This window comes from Sylvia atricapilla, chromosome 2 (assembly GCF_009819655.1).
Source record: "Sylvia atricapilla isolate bSylAtr1 chromosome 2, bSylAtr1.pri, whole genome shotgun sequence".
Classification (NCBI taxonomy): Eukaryota; Metazoa; Chordata; class Aves; order Passeriformes; family Sylviidae; genus Sylvia; species Sylvia atricapilla.
In genome coordinates, this window is record NC_089141.1 from 1,313,058 (window position 1) to 1,332,785 (window position 19,728).

Genomic DNA, 19,728 nt, shown 5'->3' on the forward strand with positions numbered 1-19,728 from the left:
AACCACCGCGCCCTTCCCTTCGGTACGCCCCTCGGTGCCCCCAGTGCTCCCTTGGTGTCCCCAAGTGCTTCCCCCGCGGTGCTCCCCATCCTCCCCGTGCTCTCCGCCGCCCGGCGCCGCTGCCCCTCCATCCCAGCCCCGATGTCCCCCAGTTCTCATGGCCGCGGATCTCCTCCCGTGCCTCTCCCGCTGCTCCCCCGGATCCCCCCTCCGGTGCCACCCCTCCCGCCGGCCACCCCCGCATCTCTCCAGGTGGACCCCTGTGGGCGGCGCACGGTGCCCCCAAGCGCCGTCCCCGGTCGGTCCCCGTCCCCACCTTTCCCCGCCCCGCCGCCCTCCCCTCGGCTCTGCCCTCCCCTCGGAGCGCGGCCCCGCGGCGCGGCCCCGGTGGCGGAGCATGGCGGGCGCGGGGGGCGCGGGGGGCGCGGCAGGAGCGGCGCCGGTGCCGGTGCCCCCCTGGTACCACCGGGACCTGAGCCGGGCGGCGGCCGAGGAGCAGCTGGCGCGGGCCGGGCGGGACGGCAGCTTCCTGGTGCGGGACAGCGAGAGCGTGGCGGGGGCCTACGCGCTCTGCCTGCTGTGAGTGGGCTACGCGCGGGGGGTGGCCGCGGGGACGGCCGCGCGGGACCGCGGGGACACGGGGGGACGCCCGGCAGCCGCCATCGGGGGTCGCCGGAGGGGACGCGGCGGGACGGGAGCGGCGCGGGGCCGCGGGAGCTGCGGAAGCACGGGCACGGTGCCGGGGGAGAGGAGCGGGGGGAGCGGACTGTGCGGGGCTTGGGGGTGAACCGGCGGAGCTTTTGGGGGGGGTCCCGGGACAAACGGAGCGGGGGAAATTCCGGCGGAGGAGTGGAGCGTTCGGGGCGGCACCGGAGGGGCCTCGGGGATGGTCCCAGGAGAGCAGCGGGGAGGATTTGGGGGAGCGGCAGCGAGGTACCGGGGGTGTGATGGGGGTGTCGCTGCGGGGGTTCTGGGGGAGCACTGCGGTCCACAGGGCGGGTGTCCAGGGGAGCACTCCTAGAGGACCGGGAAGAAGAGTGGGAGAGGCACCGAGACGCCAAGGGAGCGCTGGCAGGGGAAGCGGTGGGGATCATCACTGGAAGGGATCCAGGGGAGCAGGCAGGGAGTTGAAGGATACCAACACCGAGGGGACCCACCTAGGGGGATACAGTGGACATGGGGGTCACCAGTACTGTGGGTGTTGCTAGGAATTTGTGCACAGGGAGATTGGGACAGCTTTGGTCAGTGGGTGCTGGGGGCATGGACACAAGGAGACCTGGGGGTTCGAAGGGACACTGGCGCTTGTGGGACACAGGGCACCAGGGGAATGGCACCTGCTGTAGCCTGGGTGTCCCAGGAGACCAAACACCAACAGACTCTGGAGGGGCTGGGGGTCTCTGGGCACTGAGGGGATACTGGGTTGGCTCTAGGGTGGCTGGGACGCCCATCCTATGGTCTATGAGATGGAGGGCCTGGCCCCTACCCCACATCCTTAGGGTCCCTGAACCTACCTATGGCGCAGGGGGTCCCCAGCTCCTGCCCTCATGTCTGGGGTCCCCAACCTGGGGAGGGGGGCAGCTCTGTGCCCTTTGGTTGTGCCATGGAACTCCATGGCTCCCAGCTTGTGCCAAGTCACAGGAGAGTGCTGACAGCCCTGGGGGTCCTGAAGTGCCTTTGTCCAGTGGTGCACCCCACCATACCTGGGCCCTTTGGCACATCACTGTGCTGGTAATGTTCCATGTGCAGGGATGTCCTCTGCGTGAGGCTGGCTGCCTGTTCCAGCACCTGCACCTTGATGTGGTTGTGGGGTGATGGTGAGGGCACTTGAACTCAAAGCTTTTCTGTGCCCTGAGAGCCTGTGGGAGAACTGGGAGTGCACGGTGAGCTGCTCTGCCCTGGCCTGGGGTTGTCGTGTGCTGGTGCCACTTGCAGGTGCCAGGCATGCAGCTTCCATGGTGGCATGGTTGTCCTTCTGTGTCAACAGTGGCAAATACAGCTGCTGAGCCACGTAAAGCCTGTTGTGGGGATGCCAGGCTGGGAGGCTGTACTCCAGCCAGGACTGTTGGGAGTCCCTGGTGCTGTGATCTCACCAGGCACCCCCGTTGCTAGTGAGTGGGTGGACAGGGCTGTGGGACCATTGGCCCCAGCTATTGCTTGGGCCCTAAAAATAGCTACAGGGTCAGGAGGAGGAAAGGGAACTGCAGCGGGATCCTGGCAGTGTCGGCTTCCTTTAACCCTCCCGCCGGTGCACCGTGGACTCACCGGGCTGGATGTGGCCCACCAGGACATCTCACTGCGCCCTAGCCACGACACACTGGGCTGTCTCACCATGGCACACCAGGGTGTCACGCTTGTGGCCTCAGGGTGGCATTTTGGGGCATCACTGGTACTCACAGCATACGGCGATGGCACCCCAGGGCGTGCTGACATCTCTGGTTGGTGAGCAGTGCCACTGGGGACAGTCCTGGTGTGGTGTCCCACAGGAGCACAGGGGCTTCCATCCTTCCATTCTGCCAGTTCATAGGGACACCAGTGTCAGTTTGGTGCCAGTGGGCACACAGTATCCCCCTCGCCAGGACGCCCACATCCCGCTCTTGGTGGAGTAGGGTGGTAGGTGCTCTGTGTGCCGCAGAGCAGTGGGGACATGGGCAGCCTGCTCTGCTGGCAGGGCTGTGGCAGGGTGCTGGCTGAGCGTCAGAGCCCACAGGGGAGTCCCGTTGCTCCTGCAGAAAGGCTCTTTGTACTCAAGCCCGGTGCTCTCTGGCCCCCCTGTCATTGCTCACCAAAACAGCAGCCGAAAATGGTGCAAGACTGGGGGCAGCCAGGGGGCCCTGCAGTCCCCTTCCACAGTACCACCCCCTGTGCTGGGGTCCCTCCAGCCCCTCAGCAGTTATCCATAGAGAGCCCCTTGATGTTCCCCCTAAGGGTCCTGCTCCTTGCCCCTCCAATCTGGAGTTCTACATATTAGTGCTTTGCTGGGGGTTCCTCTTGCACTCCCTATCACACCTCCACTGGTGTGGAGACCTCAATTGTGTTAGGACTTCCCACAAGAGAAGACTTCCCAGAGTTCCCTGTTGTGCCACCCTCATTTGGGGGTGTCTCTGTGCCCCCCCATGTTACCAGCTGGGATTCTCCCATAGACTCCTTTGAGCTGGGAATCCCTGATCCCCTCACCCACCCTAGCAGGGTTTTCCATACATCCCTCTCCCACAGTGGATTCCCATTCAGTTCCCCCTACCACTTGGAGAGTTCTCCATGGCCCCACCCTCCCAGTGACCTCTGTCTGGGCAGTAGGACACCTGGGAAGACCCCAGTGGTGCTGGGGTAGGTTGTACCTGCAGGGGAGGTAGGAGAAATGGGGTACCTGGCACTGCAGGGAGCGTGGTGGCACCAGGGGACCTGGTGCTGTGGGGTGATGGCAGGGTAACCAGAACTGTAGGGTGACACCAGGGGACCTGACAGCGTGGGGTAGGACAGGGGGGCATGGCACCCTGTCCAGGGACACAGCATAGCGTGAGGGGATGGATGCTGCCTTGTCCCAGTCCTCCAGCCCTGTGTGGAGCTGCCACCGGGGCAGGGGACACAGCAGCTCAGTGGCCCTGGTGTGGTGACAGCAGCCTCAATGCTCATGGTGACCTCTGTGCCCAGAGGCCAGCTGAGGAGTCACCATCCCTGCTGGCTGCTGAGTGGGGAGGTCTGGCAGTGCTGAGGCTCTCTTGGAGTCCCTGAGATGGGGAGGGATCCCACTCCTGCTCCTTGCACCCACTGATGTTGTCACCCCATCTCTTAGCACTGCCTGTCACCCCCTGCCCCAGGATCACGACCCTGGTTCCTGTCAGCTTCCACTGGAAAATAAATTGCTTCCTGGTGTCCTCATTGCCAGCTCCTGCCTGCGCCTGCCAGCTCCAGCCTGTGCTGTGGACTGGGGACAGTGCCTCTGGCACAGAGAGGTGGTGGGGCAGGGGCAGCAGCACTGCCAAGGACACAGCAATGTTGATTGTGGGGTCAGAGCAAACAGGGAAGTCACTCTGGGACTCCCAGCACCCATCCTGCAAGCATTTTTCCATGGATTTCCCTGTCAGCTCATTGCATGCATGAGAATAGTGGTATTGAAGCTCCTCACTGTGGATCTGGGGTCTGACTGGATGAGTGCTGGGCATCTCTTTGAGGCTGGCAGGGTCTGTGCAGGTAGTGGGGGGACACCACTCAACCCCCAGCACCCTGATTCCCTCCGTGCTGCCGCAGGTTCCAGAAACACGTCCACACCTACCGCATCCTGCCGGACGAGGAGGATTTCCTGGCTGTGCAGGTGGGCACACGGGGCACCCTCTGCCTTGTGGGCAGCTCAGCAGTGCTCAGTGTTGACCTTGTGCTGTGAGTTTGCCCGTCTCTCTGGCTGTGCTGTGCCGGGCTCAGCCCTGGCCTGATGCCACCTGCATGCCCGGCTGTGCTGGATGGCTTGGCTGTGCCCGTCTTGGCCGGCTCTGGGTACTTTTAGAGCAACAGAACCTTCTTTGTGCTGGCCAGGTGGGCAGGAAAAGCTGCCCGTGGGAGGGAGGAGGCCAAGGGATGGCTGCTGCCTGCACCTTCCCACCTACCAGCCCTGTGGGCAGGCCCTGCTCCCCATCATGGGGCTGTGGGGTCAGCCCCCCATCCTGCACTGGGGTCCCTGCATGGAGGTGTTCCTGCACGGCAGTGTCCCTGCATGGTGACAACTCTGCATGAGAGGGTCCTTGCACGGTGTTATCCCTGCCCGGGGGTCCCTGCATGGTGGCATCCCTGCCTGAGCAGGTTGCTGTCTGGGGACATCCCTGCGTGGTGGCATCCCTCGATGGTGGCATCCCTGGATGGTGGGTTCCCTGCTTGGTGGTGTCTCCACCTGTGGGGAGGTTTGGTGATGCTGGCTGCAGGTGCTGATGGTCCTGGTGTCCCCGTGTCCCCGCAGACGTCACAGGGGGTGCAGGTGCGGCGCTTCAAGACGCTCAGCGAGCTGATTGCCCTGTACCTGCAGCCCAACCAGGGGCTGGTCTGCACCCTGCTCTTCCCTGTCGAGAGGGAGAAAGAGAAGGAGACCGTGGAGGACAGGGACTACTCGGGTATGGCAGGGTGACGTGGGTGGGTGAACAGGGTCCTGAGGCCCTTGGGATGGTGGTGACTGGCTCCCTCATTGCCCCGTTGCAGATGGAGAGGATGAGAAGCCACCATTGCCACCACGCTCTGGCTCCACCAGTTTCTCTGGCACCTCGGTGGGGCTCAGCCCCACTGGCCTGGGACCGTCTGTGCCAGAGGGACCAGTGGAGAGGTGAGGGTCTGTCTGTCTGCTGCCTGTCCCCTGTCTGTCCCCTGCTCCTCCCTGCTGGCTCTCACCCCCTGGCTGCTCTCTCTGCAGCACCAATGGACTCAGCAGCATCTCCCACGAGTACCTGAAGGGCAGCTACAGCCTGGACCTGGAGGCAGTGAAGGGAGGGGCCAACAGTCTCCCCCACCTCAACAAGACCCTCGTCACCTCCTGCAAACGGCTGCACAGGTGAATGCCGGGCACTGGGACAGATGGACAGATGGAAGGATGTCTGTACCACCCAGTGAGCCGGCTCCTCTTGCCTCTCCAGTGAGGTGGACAAGGTACTGGCAGGGCTGGAGATCCTCTCCAAGGTGTTTGACCAGCAGAGCTCCCCCATGGTGTCCAAGATCCTGCAGCAGGTAAGGGGAATATGGGGACACAGTAGTGGCAGCCCCCTGCCCACAGACCCCACCATGGCATCATCCGTGGGTGGTGGGAAAGCCTGTGGAGAAACACACTCCCATCCTACCCCATCCCACCCATCCCAGATTGCCAGTGGGCTGCTTGGGGTGGGAGGGGGCTCTGGGGTGGGTCTGGGGTTCACATCACAGTGCTGGGGTGTCCTGCTGGGGCTTCCAGACGGCAGGGCAGAGTGGAGAGCAGGAGCTGGAGAACCTGGTGCTGAAACTCTCTGTGCTGAAAGATTTCCTGTCCTCCATCGAGAAGAAGGTGAGGCTGGAGTTGCAGGGATGGATGGCCTGATGGAGGTGTTCTGAGGGGTCTGGATGAACTGGGGGGACGGTGGGGCTGGGCACTGGTGGGACTGGGGCAGCTGGCAGGGATTGCTGGGCTGGTGGGGCTGAAGGACAGGGGGTGGGCATCTGGGATTGAGGCACCAGGGGGACTGGGGAAGGCCAGTGGAGCTGGCACTGGTGGGGCTGAGGGGGCCACTGGGGCCTTGTGGACTGCAAAGGCTGGTGGGGCTTGGAACATTGGTGGGACTGGAGGGGTTGGTGGAACTGGGGGAACTGCTGGGCTCTCAGCTGACCCTGTTGGGCCTCTGGCAGGCACTGAAGGCCTTGCAGGAGATGAGCTCGGCCACCCCCACCACCCCACCTCAACCCCTGTCCCGCAAGGCCAAGAGCATCCCAGTGCAGACCTTCGAGGTGAGCCCTACCCTACCCCCTGTCCTGCCCAGTTCTGGAGTTTCCAGAGGATTTCAGAATTAACTGAGTACCTCTGATGTGACACTGAGGACACAGACCCTTAGGTGTCTCTGGGGGAGGCCAGATGCCAGATTGGGTGCTGGGGTGTCCCCTGTGTCCTCCCTCATCGCAGTGTCCCCTGGCAGGTGAAGCTGGATATCACCCTGGGGGACCTGACCAAGATTGGGAAGTCACAGAAGTACACGCTGAGCGTGGATGTGGAGGGGGGTAAACTGGTGGTGCTGAAGAAGCAGAAGGACTCCCAGGAGGACTGGTACACCTTCACCCATGACAAGAGTGAGTGGGGAGGCACCTGGGGGGCCCCAGCACCCATGGGACTGCCTTTGCACTGCGGAGCATCTCCGTGAGGCTCAGTGGTGGGCTGGAAGCTGAAGGGTTTCCTCATGCTGGGGGTATCCCCATCTTGGGGGTCCCCCAAAGCATGGGCTGGGGGGGTTCCAGCACCCAGCTGGCACCCAGCACCCTCCTAGCTCTTGTCACTCCTCCCCAGTCCGGCAGCTGATCAAGTCACAGCGGGTGCAGAACAAACTGGGCATCGTTTTTGAGAAGGAAAAGGATAAAACGCAGCGGAAAGACTTTGTTTTTGTCAGTGCTCGGGTGGGTAATGCTCTGCTGGGGTGAGGGGTCTCTTGTAGGGATGGGGTGGGGCAGGGTTTAACCCCTGGGCCCTGGCAGGACTCAGGGACAGGTGCTGGGTACTGGTGGCTGGGTGACATCCCTGGGCTGGTCCCTCATGCCCAGAAAGTGCCAAGCTTGGCTGAGCCAAAGCAGTGGGGCTGGAGAGGGTTGTGGGGAGCCCCTCACCCATACCCCCACCTCACCACCTGCTCCTGCAGAAGCGTGAGGCCTTCTGCCAGCTCCTGCAGCTGATGAAGAACAAGCATTCCCACCAGGACGAGCCTGACATGATCTCTGTCTTCATTGGCACCTGGAACATGGGTGAGCAGGGCTGGGAGCAGCCCACAGTGGGGTGTCAAGTTAGGGTTCCCCCCTAACCGTGCTGTCCCCCCTGCAGGCAGCGTTCCTCCCCCTAAGAACATCACTTCGTGGATCAGCTCCAAGGGTTTGGGCAAGACCCTGGACGAGGTGACGATGGCCATACCACATGACATCTACGTCTTCGGCACCCAGGAGAATTCTCTGGGAGACAAGGAGTGGGTGGACTTCCTGCGCACTGTCCTGAAGGACTTCACAGAGGTTGAGTACCGCCCGGTAAGAACCAGGGGCTCCAGGGGGCTGTGGGGTGCAGGCGCTGGTGGGTGGTGGAGGTGTGTGATGCTCAGTGTCCTGGGGGTGGCTGTGCTCTGGCTCTGTGACACCAGCCGTTCTGGGGTGCTGTCATGGTGCTGGGTGGCCGTGGGTGCTCCAGGTCTGCTGACACCGGGTCTTTTGGGGTGGTTTCCTGGTGCTGGGCAGCTGTGGATACGGACTGATGGTGGTGGGATTCGCTGGGGAATGCCCGTGATGGGAGATGCTGGGGTGAAGTAGTAATGAGCACCCCCTGTGGACACACCAAGGGGCCCCCATGGCCCCAGGGGGCCCCAGCGTGTGCCAGCAGGGGTCTGAGGGTGGTGGCACCCACAGGTGGCCATGCAGTCCCTGTGGAACATCAAGGTGGTGGTGCTGGTGAAGCCAGAGCATGAGAACCGCATCAGCCACGTCAGCACCTCCAGCGTCAAGACGGGGATCGCCAACACCCTGGGTAGGGGCACAGCAGGGCACAGAGGGGCACGGGGTGTGCACTGCACTGGGGGGAGGCTGCGTTTTGGGGGTGACTTCTGTTGTTGCATGAGGAGGGGTCTCAGCATGTGTACCTTGCATGAAGAGGAGGCCTGGTATGTGGGCATTGCATGGGGAGGGGTCCCAGTGTGCGTGTTGCACAGGGAGGGGTCCTGTATCATGGAGGGGATTTGTTGATGCACAAGGGAGGGGTCCCAGAGCACAGGCGTTTCACAAGGAGAGCTTTGTGTGCAGTGCAGCCCATGCCAGCTGGCCAGATGGGGACTGTCCCCCATCACTGTGACCTGGGGCTGGCTGGGTGTCCATCCCCGAAGCAGAATGGGGTTGCCTGATCCCATCCCACATCTCCATTTCCTCACAGGGAACAAGGGTGCTGTGGGTGTCTCCTTCATGTTCAATGGCACCTCCTTTGGCTTTGTCAACTGCCACCTCACCTCTGGCAACGAGAAGACGGCACGGTGAGCACCCACCCTGGACTGGGACGGGACAGGCTGTTGTCCCTGTCCTCGTGTTGTGACACCCTGTCCCCTGCTTCAGGAGGAACCAGAACTACCTGGACATCCTGCGCCTGCTCTCGCTGGGGGATAAGCAGCTGAGCTCCTTTGACATCTCCCTTCGCTTCACCCATCTCTTCTGGTTTGGGGACCTCAATTACCGCCTAGACATGGACATCCAGGTCAGGGGAAGGGATGGGTGGGGGTATCAAGGTCCCCCTCCCAGCCCAGTGCCAACCCCTTTGTCCCTGCAGGAGATCCTCAACTACATCAGCCGCAAGGAGCTGGAGCCGCTGCTGAAGGTGGATCAGCTCAATCTGGAGAAGGAGAAGCACAAGGTGTTCCTGCGCTTTGGTGAGGACTGGGGAGCTCCAGAAGGGTCTGGGGCTGCAGCCCCTGCTGTCAGGACTGTTCTGACCCGCTGCTATCCCTGCAGGTGAGGAGGAGATCACCTTCCCCCCAACCTACCGCTATGAGCGGGGCTCCCGGGACACCTATGTCTGGCACAAGCAGAAGCCCACGGGGGTAGGTTCTGGGGCAGGGGGGAGTTGGGGAGGGGAGGATCCCCCAGTCTGAATCCCCAGCCACTCCCCACCCCTCCCAGGTGCGGACCAACGTGCCGTCCTGGTGTGACCGCATCCTCTGGAAGTCCTACCCCGAGACCCATGTCAACTGCAATGCTTATGGTGAGTATATGACCACCCCGAGCACCCTCGTCCCTGTTCTGGGGACAGTCCTCACCTCCATCCTGACTTCTTCCCCATCCCCACTGTCTGCAGGGTGCACAGATGACATTGTCACCAGTGACCACTCGCCCGTCTTCGGCTCCTTCGAAGTGGGAGTGACATCCCAGTTTGTTTCCAAAAAAGGTGCCTATGCCTAAGAGAATACCTCGTTGTCCCCTGCCCCTCCACGGTCCAGCTTCTCCCTCTAAATGGAGAGGTCCTGGGGGATTCCAATACCTTGCCTCTCCATGGAGGGCTCTCCAAGTCCTCAGAGCAGGCGTACATTGAGTTTGAGAGCATAGAGGCCATCGTGAAGACTTCCAGTCGCACCAAGTTTTTCATCGAGTTCTATTCCACCTGCCTGGAAGGTGAGGACTGGCATGGCAGTGAGGGGGTCCCAAAGGGCTTGAGAGGGGTCCCAGGAAGCTCATGGCATCCTGGGAGGCTCAGGGATTGATGCCATACCCTGCTACCATCACAGAGTTCAAGAAGAGCTTCGAGAACGACAGCCAGAGCAGTGACAACATCAACTTCCTCAAGGTGCAGTGGTCATCCCGGCAGCTGCCCACGGTGAGGAGGGGCTGGGGGCTGGCAGGGTGGGTGCTGAGGGAGACAGGGAGACGCCCACTCAGTGCCAGTACCCCGTTTTCCCTGGCCACAGCTGAAGCCCATCCTCTCCGAGATCGAGTACCTGCAGGACCAGCACCTCTTGCTCACCGTCAAATCCCTTGACGGTTACGAGTCCTACGGTGAGTGTCCACCCCAGCACCACGCCAGCACCGGGCGGCCCGTGGGGTGCAGACCCCCAACCTTCCCCACTCTCGCCCCCAGGGGAGTGTGTCATTGCCCTGAAGTCCATGATCGGCAGCACGGCACAGCAGTTCCTCACCTACCTGTCCCACCGCGGTGAGGAGACGGGCAACATCCGCGGCTCCATGAAGGTCCGCGTGCCCACCGAGCGCCTGGGGACCCGCGAGAGGCTCTATGGTGAGGACCCCTCGCCCCAGGGGACGTGGTGGGGACAGGACTGCCCCGCTGAGCCCTTGTTCCTCGGCAGAGTGGATCAGCGTCGATAAGGATGAGACGACAGCCAGCAAAGGGAAGGTGCCGCTGGGTGCCAGGGCCACTCAGGACAATGCCAAGTACGGGGGGCAGGGCTCGGCGGGTTGGGGGGCACCGATTCCTGGGGGTCGGGAGGCCTCAGGGATCCCCCTGAGCACAGCTATTGCTCCAAGTATCCCTCTGGGTTGTGGGATGTGACTGGGCACAGTCCCGATGCCAGTTGGGTGCCACACGGGGCAGGGATGGGGCTCTGAGCCTCTGAATGTGACTCTGGCTGTGTTTTGGTGGCTGAACCCCATCCTAGAGGGCAGTGCCCCATTTTGGGAATCTCACCCCTGACCTGGGCTGCTGAGACCCAGCCCACGGGGTCTGAACCTTGTCCTGGGCGACCTGAGCCCTGTCCTGGGGCTCTGAACCCCACCACGGGGCACCCAACACCTCCCGTTGCCAGGTCTGTGGGGCGGAAGCCCACCAGTGCTGAGCCCTCCGCCACCGTCCTGGCAAAGCTCCCGGAGGAGTCTGAGAAGAGCAGCACCACAGCAGCCCCTCGTCCCCCTGCCCCACACCGCAGCAGCCCTAGGGATGAGGCCGCCCCGAGCCGGTGAGGGCGTATGGGAAGGGCTGGGGAGGGGTTTTGCTCCGTGGGTGCCACGCTCACCCCTGTGCCCGTAGGTCCAAGGCGGAGGCAATGCCAGAGCTGTCAGGGGGTCCCCTGAAGAACAGCTTCAACAACCCAGCGTACTACGTGCTGGAGGGGGTCCCCCACCAGCTGCTGGTGCCGGGGGACCCCGGCAAGCCCCCCAAGGCCAAGGTGCAGCTGGCAGTGCCCGAGCGCTGCCAGTGCCCCTCGGCGTGCTGCGGTGGCGAGAGCGACGAGGAGGAGGACGTCGGCACCCTCAACCTGCCACCGCCGGATTTCCCTCCACCGCCGCTGCCGCGGGAGCTGGAGCCGCCCCCAAACGCCTTCTTTGGCACCCCCAAGGAGCCGACGGTGTCCAGCGGGTGTGAGGACCCCAAATCGCACCCCGCTGCCTTTGGAGAGGCTCCCCTGCCCAAGCTGCAGCCCCGGCCACCCCCAGCTGCCAGGGCTGGATTTGGGGTGGAGGGGGCTGTGGGGACGCCTGTGACCGGGGGGCTGCCCGCAGTTGGGGGGCTGCCCGCTCCTGGGGGCCTGCCGGGTGGGCTGCTGGATGACCGCTCCTGCTCGGTGCTGCAGATGGCCAAGACGCTGAGTGAGGTGGACTACGGGGGTGGGAAGGGCAGGGCGGTCCCCCCACCACCCCTGCTGGCCAAGGGGGGGCTGCCTCCCCGCTGCCTGCACCCCGACTACGGCCGGCCCCTCGCCTTCCCTCCCCACTCCATCCAGGAGAGCATCCAGGAGGACCTGGCTGAGGAGGTGGGTGACGCAGGGTGGGTGGGGGTCCTCGGCACCTCGCTCGGGGCTCCCTTCGGGGTGCCCCGCGGTGCTGAGGCTGTCGGGGCGCAGGCGCTGGGCCGTGGTGCCGTGCCTGGCGTGGGCGAGTGGCTGCGGGCGCTGGGGCTGGAGCGGTACGAGGAGGGGCTGGTGCGCAATGGCTGGGATGACCTGGAGTTCCTCAGGTGAGCAGCCCCCCGGAACGGTGGGGAGGGATCCACACCCGCTCCCAGCAGCGACCTGGTGGGGCTGTGTCTTCCCCAGGGAGGCGTAGTGATGGTTTGGATGCCCGGGGAGGTCTGGGGGGTGTTGCCCATGATGGTTCCCCACTGAAGGTCTTCACTTCCCCTGGGGGGTCTCTGCTGCCCCCAAAGGTTCTGTGCTGCCCTGGGGGGCCATTGCTCTCGGGTCCCTGCTGATCCTGGGTCACCCAGCTGCCCCAAAGTGTCCCCGCTGCTTCCTCATGCCCTTTGCCTCTCAAAATCCCCACTGCCCCCTGAGGGTCACAAACTCCCACAGCAGGGACAGGATGGAGCCTGGGTGGGCACCCAGCAACCCCAGCGGGGGCTCTAGAACCCCCAAGTGGCGTGCCCCTCGGGGGCAGAGAGCCCCATTTTTGTGCCTCATTCCCAGTGACATCACAGAGGAGGACCTGGAGGAGGCTGGAGTGCTGGAGCCCAGCCACAAGCGCATCCTTCTGGAGAGCCTCCAGCTTCGCAAGTAGCTGCCAGCGCACGTTCAGCCTCCTGTTCATCCCGTGGCCCAGCATCCCAGATCCTGCCACTGCACATTCTGCATCCTGCGGCCCAGCATCCCAAATCCTGCAGCCCTGCGTCTCAGACCTTGCAGATGCGTGTCCTGTGGCCCTGCATCCTGCAGCTGAGCATCCCAGATCCCCCAGATCGGTGGCCATGTGTCTGCAGCCCAGCGTCCTGTGGCCACAAATCCTGGGTCCCGTGGATGTGCATCCCAGGTCCTGCAGCCACGCATTCTGCAGCTGAGGATCCTTCATCCCACAGCCCCACATCCTGCATCCATTCATCCTGCCATCACCAGCAGCAAGCAGGAGCCCCACGACCTCCACAGCCCACCCCTCACCCTGGATGCAGGGTAATGGGGTGGGAGGGGGAGTGGGGGGACAGGGGGGTGGGTGGTGGGTTATCCTGGTCAGATAATTTCACATGAGGGTCCCTACGGGGTGCCCTCACATTTAAGTTATTTTTTTATTTATTGGGAGAAGGGATGGGGAAAGAGGGGTTTGGGGGTCACCCTTGGGATCCTGGCTCCTCCCATGACCTCTCGCAGCTGGGAGGAGAAGGCTCTGAGCAAAGTCTCGACCCAAGTGCCTTCATGATGCCTGGGATGGGTTGGGATGGGATGGGAGACCTCAACCGCCCCCCACAGACAACACTAGGCACAGCTCAGGGTCCTCATCCTTAAGGTCCCATCCCCACTGTCTCTACCCTGGGCATCCCCCTGAGGGTCCCTGTCCCCAGCATGGATGTCCCACTCCCACCCTGGAAGATCCCCACCGAGGGGGTGCCTGTCACCATCCCTGGGGGTCCCATCCCCTTGCTGTAGGTCCCTGTCCCAACTCCAGAGGATCCCGTCCCCACCCTGGATATGGTATCTGTGCACCAGGGGTTCTGCCCCCACCCTGATCATCCTCATCCCTGCCCTGGATGTGCTGTCCCCTCCCCTGGGGCTTCCTGTCCTCACCCCATGGGTCCCTGTCCCCACATCCAGGGGTTCTGTCTCCACCCCAAGTGTCTCTGTCACCATTCCTGAAGGTCCCAGCCCCACCAAGGGGGTCCCTGCCCTAGGGGTGTCTGTCCCCCTTCCCTAGGGATCATTTTCCTACCATGGTGGTCCCTGTTCCCACCCTGGGGTTGCTGTCCCATCCCCAGGGGTCTCACCCCCACCCTAAGGGTCCATCCCACCCAGAGGTTCTGTCCCCACCTGGATGGGTGCTGTCCCCACTCCCGGGGTCCCTGTCCTCACCGGGGGGGTCCCATTCCCGTGTGGCAGGGTCCCCATCCTCACTCTGGGAGTGCCTGTCCCCGTGCTGGGAGTCCATCCCCAGCCTGGGAATCCTGCCATAGCAGAGCCACATCAGTGCCTTCCCCCAGAGCCCACCCCACACCACCAGTGCCTCTGGGGCATGCCCCCCACTCCCATTAGGTACCTGCTGGGTCTGTCCCCTCCTGGGAGTTTGTGTTGCCCCTGGGGACAATGTGGGGCTGGCAGCCGGGTCACTGTGTGGGTGCTCAGCCCCCAGCCTTACCAAGTGTCCTTCCGAGAGGGTCCCCAGCGTGGGGGTCCCCAGCACAGGGGTCCTCCCACTGTGCCTTCCCCACTGGGATCCCCCTCCAGACTCTCTGTGTCCCCAGGGGGGATGGGGGTGACGATACTCCCAGACCCCCCAACCCCTCACTCCGGCTGAGATGAAGGATGGGCCAGGTGCCTCTGGCATCTCCCAGTATCCCCCTTTGTGTTACGGGGTGTTTGGTGTGAACTTCCCCCCACTAAATCCTCAGCTCCTGTGTTTGGTAAATCTGATTTTTGTCACGTTCATTCAATGGGTGTGGTGGAACTCTCAGGGTGGCAATGTGGGAAAGGTCTGGGGAGGGGGGCAAGATGGGGAACCAGGGGGAAGAACTGGCTGCCAGCATAATCTGTGACCCCCTCCAAGCTGGCTGTACTGGTCCCAGCAGGGTGGGGACCATGTCCCTTGTCCCCTTCTGGCCATCTTGGGTTCCTTAAACCACTCCCCCAGTAGCCTTGTCACCACCCCAATGCCCCCAAAACCTTCATCATCACCCCCCAAAGGGCCCCTGGAGGCCAGGTAGGCTGCGTGGGGCATCACTCCTCACCCCACTTGAGGGGCCTTTCCATGGGGTGTCCCCTCAGCTTCCTGCAGCTGCTTCGGGTCTTTGGGAGGCACCCAAAATAATCCCTAAGGTGCTGGGGGTCTGTGGCATCACCCGGGGGCTTTGGTAGGGTTCCGAGGGTTCAGGGGTGGGCACGATGCAGCCCCCCCACCCCTGCAGCCCTTGGTGGGGCGCAGCAAGGTCTGAGGGCCAGCAGCAGCGTCAATAAATTAAGTTTAATTTGGATTAGTGGCATTTGCAAACATGGGTAATAAATTACAGAATGATTAAAAACCAAAAACCTAAAGAAAAGTGGGGAGCCTACCTCGGGGGGTGTGGGGGGGGGGACTGGGAGGGATGCAGGGGGAACGGGGACACATGGATGGGCTGCCAGCATCCTCACCGTGCCATGAAACCCGGCAGCACTGCTGTAGTGGGTGGCCGGGCACAAGGGGCCCACCGGCACCACACCCCACACACACACACTTTGGGAACCTTTTGGGAGGTCTCGGGGTGGTCCTGCCAGCTCCAGTGGGAGCATCCCGCCTGCTGCTGCCGGAGGGTCACGGCTGCTCCATCCCACAACTCACCCACTCCCAGCAGCTCTGGTGCCCCGTCCCCACTGGCAGCGCCCGCAGCGATGCTGGTGAACGCTGAACCTCGCAGCCCCGCATTTCCTCCCTCTTCGGGGGTAGGAGGTGTGTGTTTTTCCTGCCAGGGTGCCGCAGGCAGCATCGGGGGGAACTGGACCCCTCCCCACACCAAGGCGTGTCTCCATCCCCGACCCTCCGCCGCTGCCCACCCAGCGGGCCCCAGAGCCCCCCTAAAGTGCTTCCTCGCCCGCAGCCCAGTGGCACACACCGTGGAGAGGGGCAGCTCCCGGGGCCAAGCCGCACCACCGCAGCGCCGTGGGGAGCCCCACATCTGCCCCCAGCCCTGGAGCGCCCCGGGAGCCTCCAGCCCGGAGACTGCCAGCAGCAGAACGGCCGAGCGGGGCGGTGCTGGTCCCCGCCGTGCACCCCCGCGGTCCCCCAGCACCCACGGGTGTCGGTGGGAGCTGCCCCAGCGCGGGTCAGCGCTGGCTCCGGGGGGCGGCTCCTGCTCCCTCTCCCCGTTTGCTGGAGCAGCGCGGCCGGCTCCGCGCTGGGGGCGGTGGGTGGACGGTGCCGGGGTGGGGGCTCAGGGGGGTTTGGGGGACGGCCGCGTCTGGCGCTTCAGCCATCAGAAGAGGTTTGTCTTGATGCCGTTCGGTTTCCGATGGAAGGAGGAGAGCACGCCGGAGAAGGGTCCCGGCACAGCCTCGGCGGGCTGCCAGGCCTTCAGCAGCTCGGCCGCGTTGGGGCCGCCGCTGCCGCCTGCCACCCCCGCCCAGAGCGGCGCCTTGAGCGGCTGCGGGGCATGGCCGGGTCCCAGGGGTGTCCCCGCGCCGGGGCTGGGGCTCAGGCTGCCCCCGGGGCTGCCGATGGCAGCGGCAGGCAGCGACGCCGTGCTGTCTGGAGTCGGGCTGCAGTTGGATTCCTTGGATTCGTCGTCTTCCGAGGAGGAGCGCGGCTCCGACTTCTTCCCGGCGCTCCCGGTGCCGCCGGCCCCCTTGGCGTTTGCCGCCCGCTCCTGCTTGCGGAATTTGGCTCGGCGGTTCTGGAACCACACCTGGAGGGAATGGAGGGGATGGGAGCATCCCTCGCCACGCTCCCCGGGGGGTTCGGGAGCCTCCCAGGCTCTGGGGTGGGCATCACAACCCTCCGTTCCCTCGAGGGAAACGTTTTGCACATCACCAGAGGGATCCGTGTATCCACAGTAATGTGGATTTGTGAGGTCGATGCCAGGCACCGGCCCGTGCTCCGGTGTCGGCAGGGGACGGAAGCGCAGAGGGGACACTGTCACACGGCACCGGCACCTGGCGTGGTCAGAGCCCACAGCCGACATCCCCCAGCTCCCCAGGCTGCCAACAGCGGGGTCCACTTCACTCACCAGCCCCTCTGGCCAGGACCCCGCTCCCGTGGGTCCCTACATTCCTGTGGGGATAGATGCTCTGACAGAGGGGTGTCTGCACCCACCGAGGGCCGTCTGAAGCCACAAAGGGGGGTCTTCACTGACACAGGGGGAATCCCACACAGAAGGACCCCACGAAGAGGGTTCTGCATTGACACAGAGTGTCTGCACTCACAAAGGAGGATCTGCACCCACATGGGGGGGCTGCATCCCCCAGGAGAAATCTGCACTGACACGGGATATCTGCACCCACAGAGGGTGACTCTCTGTCCTTCCTGGACTCTCACCAACCTCAAGGTGTTTGGGACTGCACTAAATGACTGATGACAGTGACGGTACTGTGGCACGAACCAATGCCCGTGCTCTACTGAGAGCCAGGCTGTCCCCACGAGCTCCCAGCACAGCAAAGCTGTGACAACAGTGTGTGTCCCCTGACTGCAGCAGTGCCAAGTCCCTTCTGTCGCCCCTCCCAGCGCAGGGAGCAGAGCAGCAGCGTCCCACGGTCAGGGTCCTGCTCCGGAGAGATTAGAACCTTCCAAACCCACCTCCATCCCCAGCCCCGTCCTCCCTCCCCAGAACTGACCTGCACCCGGGCCTCGGTGAGGTCGATCTTGAGCGCCAGCTCCTCGCGGGTGTAGATGTCGGGGTAGTGGGTCTCGGCGAAGACCCTCTCCAGCTCCTTCAACTGCGAGCTGGTGAATGTTGTCCGGATCCGCCGCTGCTTCCGCTTCTCGTTGATCCCCGACGGGTCCGAGAAGAATTTGTAGGGAACTGGGAGGGAAACGGGGAGTCAGTACGGTACAGCGGGAGGGCTGTGGTGGGCACCGGGGGACACCCGGGCAGGGGACATCGGGAAGGGACCCAGAAGGGATGCACCAGGCAGGAGACACTAGGCAGAGACAGACCGGGCAGGGATGAATCCAGCAGGGATGAACCGGGAAGGGGCGGGCTGGGCAGGGGACACTGGCCACGGATAAATGAAGCGGGAAGGGAAGGACGGGGCAGGGAAGGGTTGAGCAAGGATCACCTAAGAAGAATCAGACGGGGAACACACAGACGGGCAGGGGATGCGCTGGGCAGAGGAACCGGCAAAGGACAGATGAACCAGGAAGGACGAACGGGGCTGGGGTGAACTGAGCAGGGCACAGGAGGACGAACCGGGACCGGGCAGGATGAATCAGGGGGTGGACCGGACACGATGAACTGGGCAGGATGAAGCGGGCAGGACTCCGCGGGCAGGGCAGGGAGGACGAGGGCAGGGCTGGATTGCTGCCCCCGCTGCACCCCCGGCCCTGCTCGTTCGTTCTTTGGGACGCGGGGCAGGAGCAGGGCTGGGGGGACAATGCGGTGCCGCTGCGGACGGGGTCCCCCCGGTACCAGTCGGCAGCTCCGTCGTTGTCGGCGCCACCACGGGCAGCGCCTCCGCGGGGACAACGAATGCGGAGCGGAGAGGGGAGTCCCAGCAGCGAGCACCTTCCCCAGCCCCGTTCTGGGGCCGCCACAGCTCCAGGAACCCGCAGGGACCCGCCGCCGGGCTCGGGAGGGTTTATCCCCCAGCGGCACAGGCGAGCGGGGACACCCGGGCTGCGGGGCGGCGGGGACCGGTCCTGGCACGGCCAGCCCGGGCTTCGGGCACCGGCAGCACCGGGCACCGGCAGCACCGGGCACCACCGGTGCCAGGAATACACAGCACCGGGAATCGATGGCATGGGGAACTGACGGCACCGAGCACCGACAAGCAGCCGGCACCGACGGCATCGAGTCTGACAATGCCGAGCACCGGCGGCAACGGGAACGGGCAGCGCCGGGGACTAATGGCAGCATTCACTGACGGTACCGAGGACCGACAGGACCGGGAAGCTGCAGGAGCGGGCACTGGCGGCACCGGGAACAGACGGTTCCCATAACCGGCGGCATCGAGCACTAACCGTGTTGGGCACTGGGCTCACGGGGAACCAATGATACCGGTCGCCATCGGTACTTGGAATCGAGGGTTAGGAATCCTGACAGCGCCGGGCACCAGCGGCACCGGGAACTGGCACTAACGGGCACTGTCGGCACCGGGAACCGATGGTACCAGGGGCCGACAGCACCGAGCGCTGACGGTACCGGACAACAACGGTACCGGGAACCGGTGAGATCGGGCACCAGCGCTGCCGGGAGCCGGCGCTGATGGCCACCATCGGCATCGAGCCCTGACAGCACGGGGCAGCGGAGCCTCCGGGAACCGACAGTATCGGGCACCGACGGCACCGAGCACCGACAGTACAGACACCGACGGCTCCGGTAACCGACGGCACGGAGCCCTGACATCACCGGCGGCCGCCGGTCCCCCGCCCGTTCCCATCCCCGCCCAGCCCCGACGGCGCGGCCGCTGCTCGGGAGGCGTCCCCGGCGGCTCCCCAAGGGCCGGGGGTCCCTCTCCCTTACCTGCCGAGTACGGCGAGGGCTGGTGGTCGCGGAGGGCACCCAGGGCGCAGCTGGCGGAGGCGAGGGGGGCGCAGGTGGGCGCGGGCCCGAAGCCCCCCCGCATGGGGCTGTACTGGAAGGAGCCCGCCTGGCTGCAGGGGCTGAACTCGTAGCTCGCCTCCATGGCGGCCACGCACGACTCGTAGGAGTTGAGGTAGGAGTAGTCCATGGCGAGCCCGGTGCGGCCCCGGCTGCCGCCCGCCCGTCCCCGCCGCCTCCTGGCCGCCGGGCCCCCGCCCGCCCCCGCCGCCGCCCCGGCCCGTTAATATACCGGCGGGGGGAGCGCGGACAAAGGCTGCGCTCGCCGGGGGCTTTTGCATGACAATATCTCCCGGGGACGGCGGGAGCGGGCGGAGCCGACACCCCCCTCCCCTCGGCCCCCCGCCCCCCTTAACCCTTCGTGGGCGCACGCAGCCCCCACCTCGGGCCGGAGCCCGCAGCCGCTGTTTCAGGGC

At 64.4% G+C, this 19,728-nt stretch overlaps 2 protein-coding genes across 3 annotated transcripts; one reads left to right on the forward strand and one right to left on the reverse strand.

The window, feature by feature from the left end:
* Window positions 1-367: 367 nt before the first annotated feature.
* Window positions 368-14,496, forward strand: INPPL1 (inositol polyphosphate phosphatase like 1). Of its 2 annotated transcripts, XM_066340621.1 has the most exons (27): window positions 368-579; window positions 4,246-4,309; window positions 4,946-5,096; window positions 5,182-5,302; window positions 5,390-5,527; window positions 5,610-5,700; window positions 5,921-6,010; window positions 6,349-6,447; window positions 6,633-6,783; window positions 6,998-7,104; window positions 7,344-7,446; window positions 7,523-7,719; window positions 8,092-8,209; window positions 8,609-8,705; window positions 8,785-8,923; window positions 8,996-9,095; window positions 9,178-9,266; window positions 9,346-9,427; window positions 9,521-9,610; window positions 9,721-9,834; window positions 9,948-10,036; window positions 10,128-10,215; window positions 10,298-10,453; window positions 10,524-10,608; window positions 10,980-11,129; window positions 11,201-12,127; window positions 12,576-14,496. In XM_066340621.1, the coding sequence occupies exons 1-27, from the start codon at window positions 398-400 to the stop codon at window positions 12,664-12,666; spliced, it is 3,909 nt and encodes a 1,302-aa protein (XP_066196718.1). In that variant the 5' UTR covers window positions 368-397; the 3' UTR covers window positions 12,667-14,496. The 2 variants fall into 2 exon arrangements, with proteins under 2 accessions (XP_066196718.1, XP_066196717.1); XM_066340620.1 differs by having other exon boundaries at window positions 8,785-9,095.
* A 1,470-nt stretch (window positions 14,497-15,966) lies between these two features.
* On the reverse strand, window positions 15,967-19,448 carry PHOX2A (paired like homeobox 2A). The gene is made up of 3 exons (XM_066340627.1): window positions 19,235-19,448; window positions 17,388-17,575; window positions 15,967-16,462 (listed from the first exon to the last, which is right to left on the reverse strand). Exons 1-3 carry the CDS (start codon window positions 19,440-19,442, stop codon window positions 16,034-16,036), a joined length of 825 nt encoding a protein of 274 aa, XP_066196724.1. The 5' UTR covers window positions 19,443-19,448; the 3' UTR covers window positions 15,967-16,033.
* Window positions 19,449-19,728: the final 280 nt, after the last annotated feature.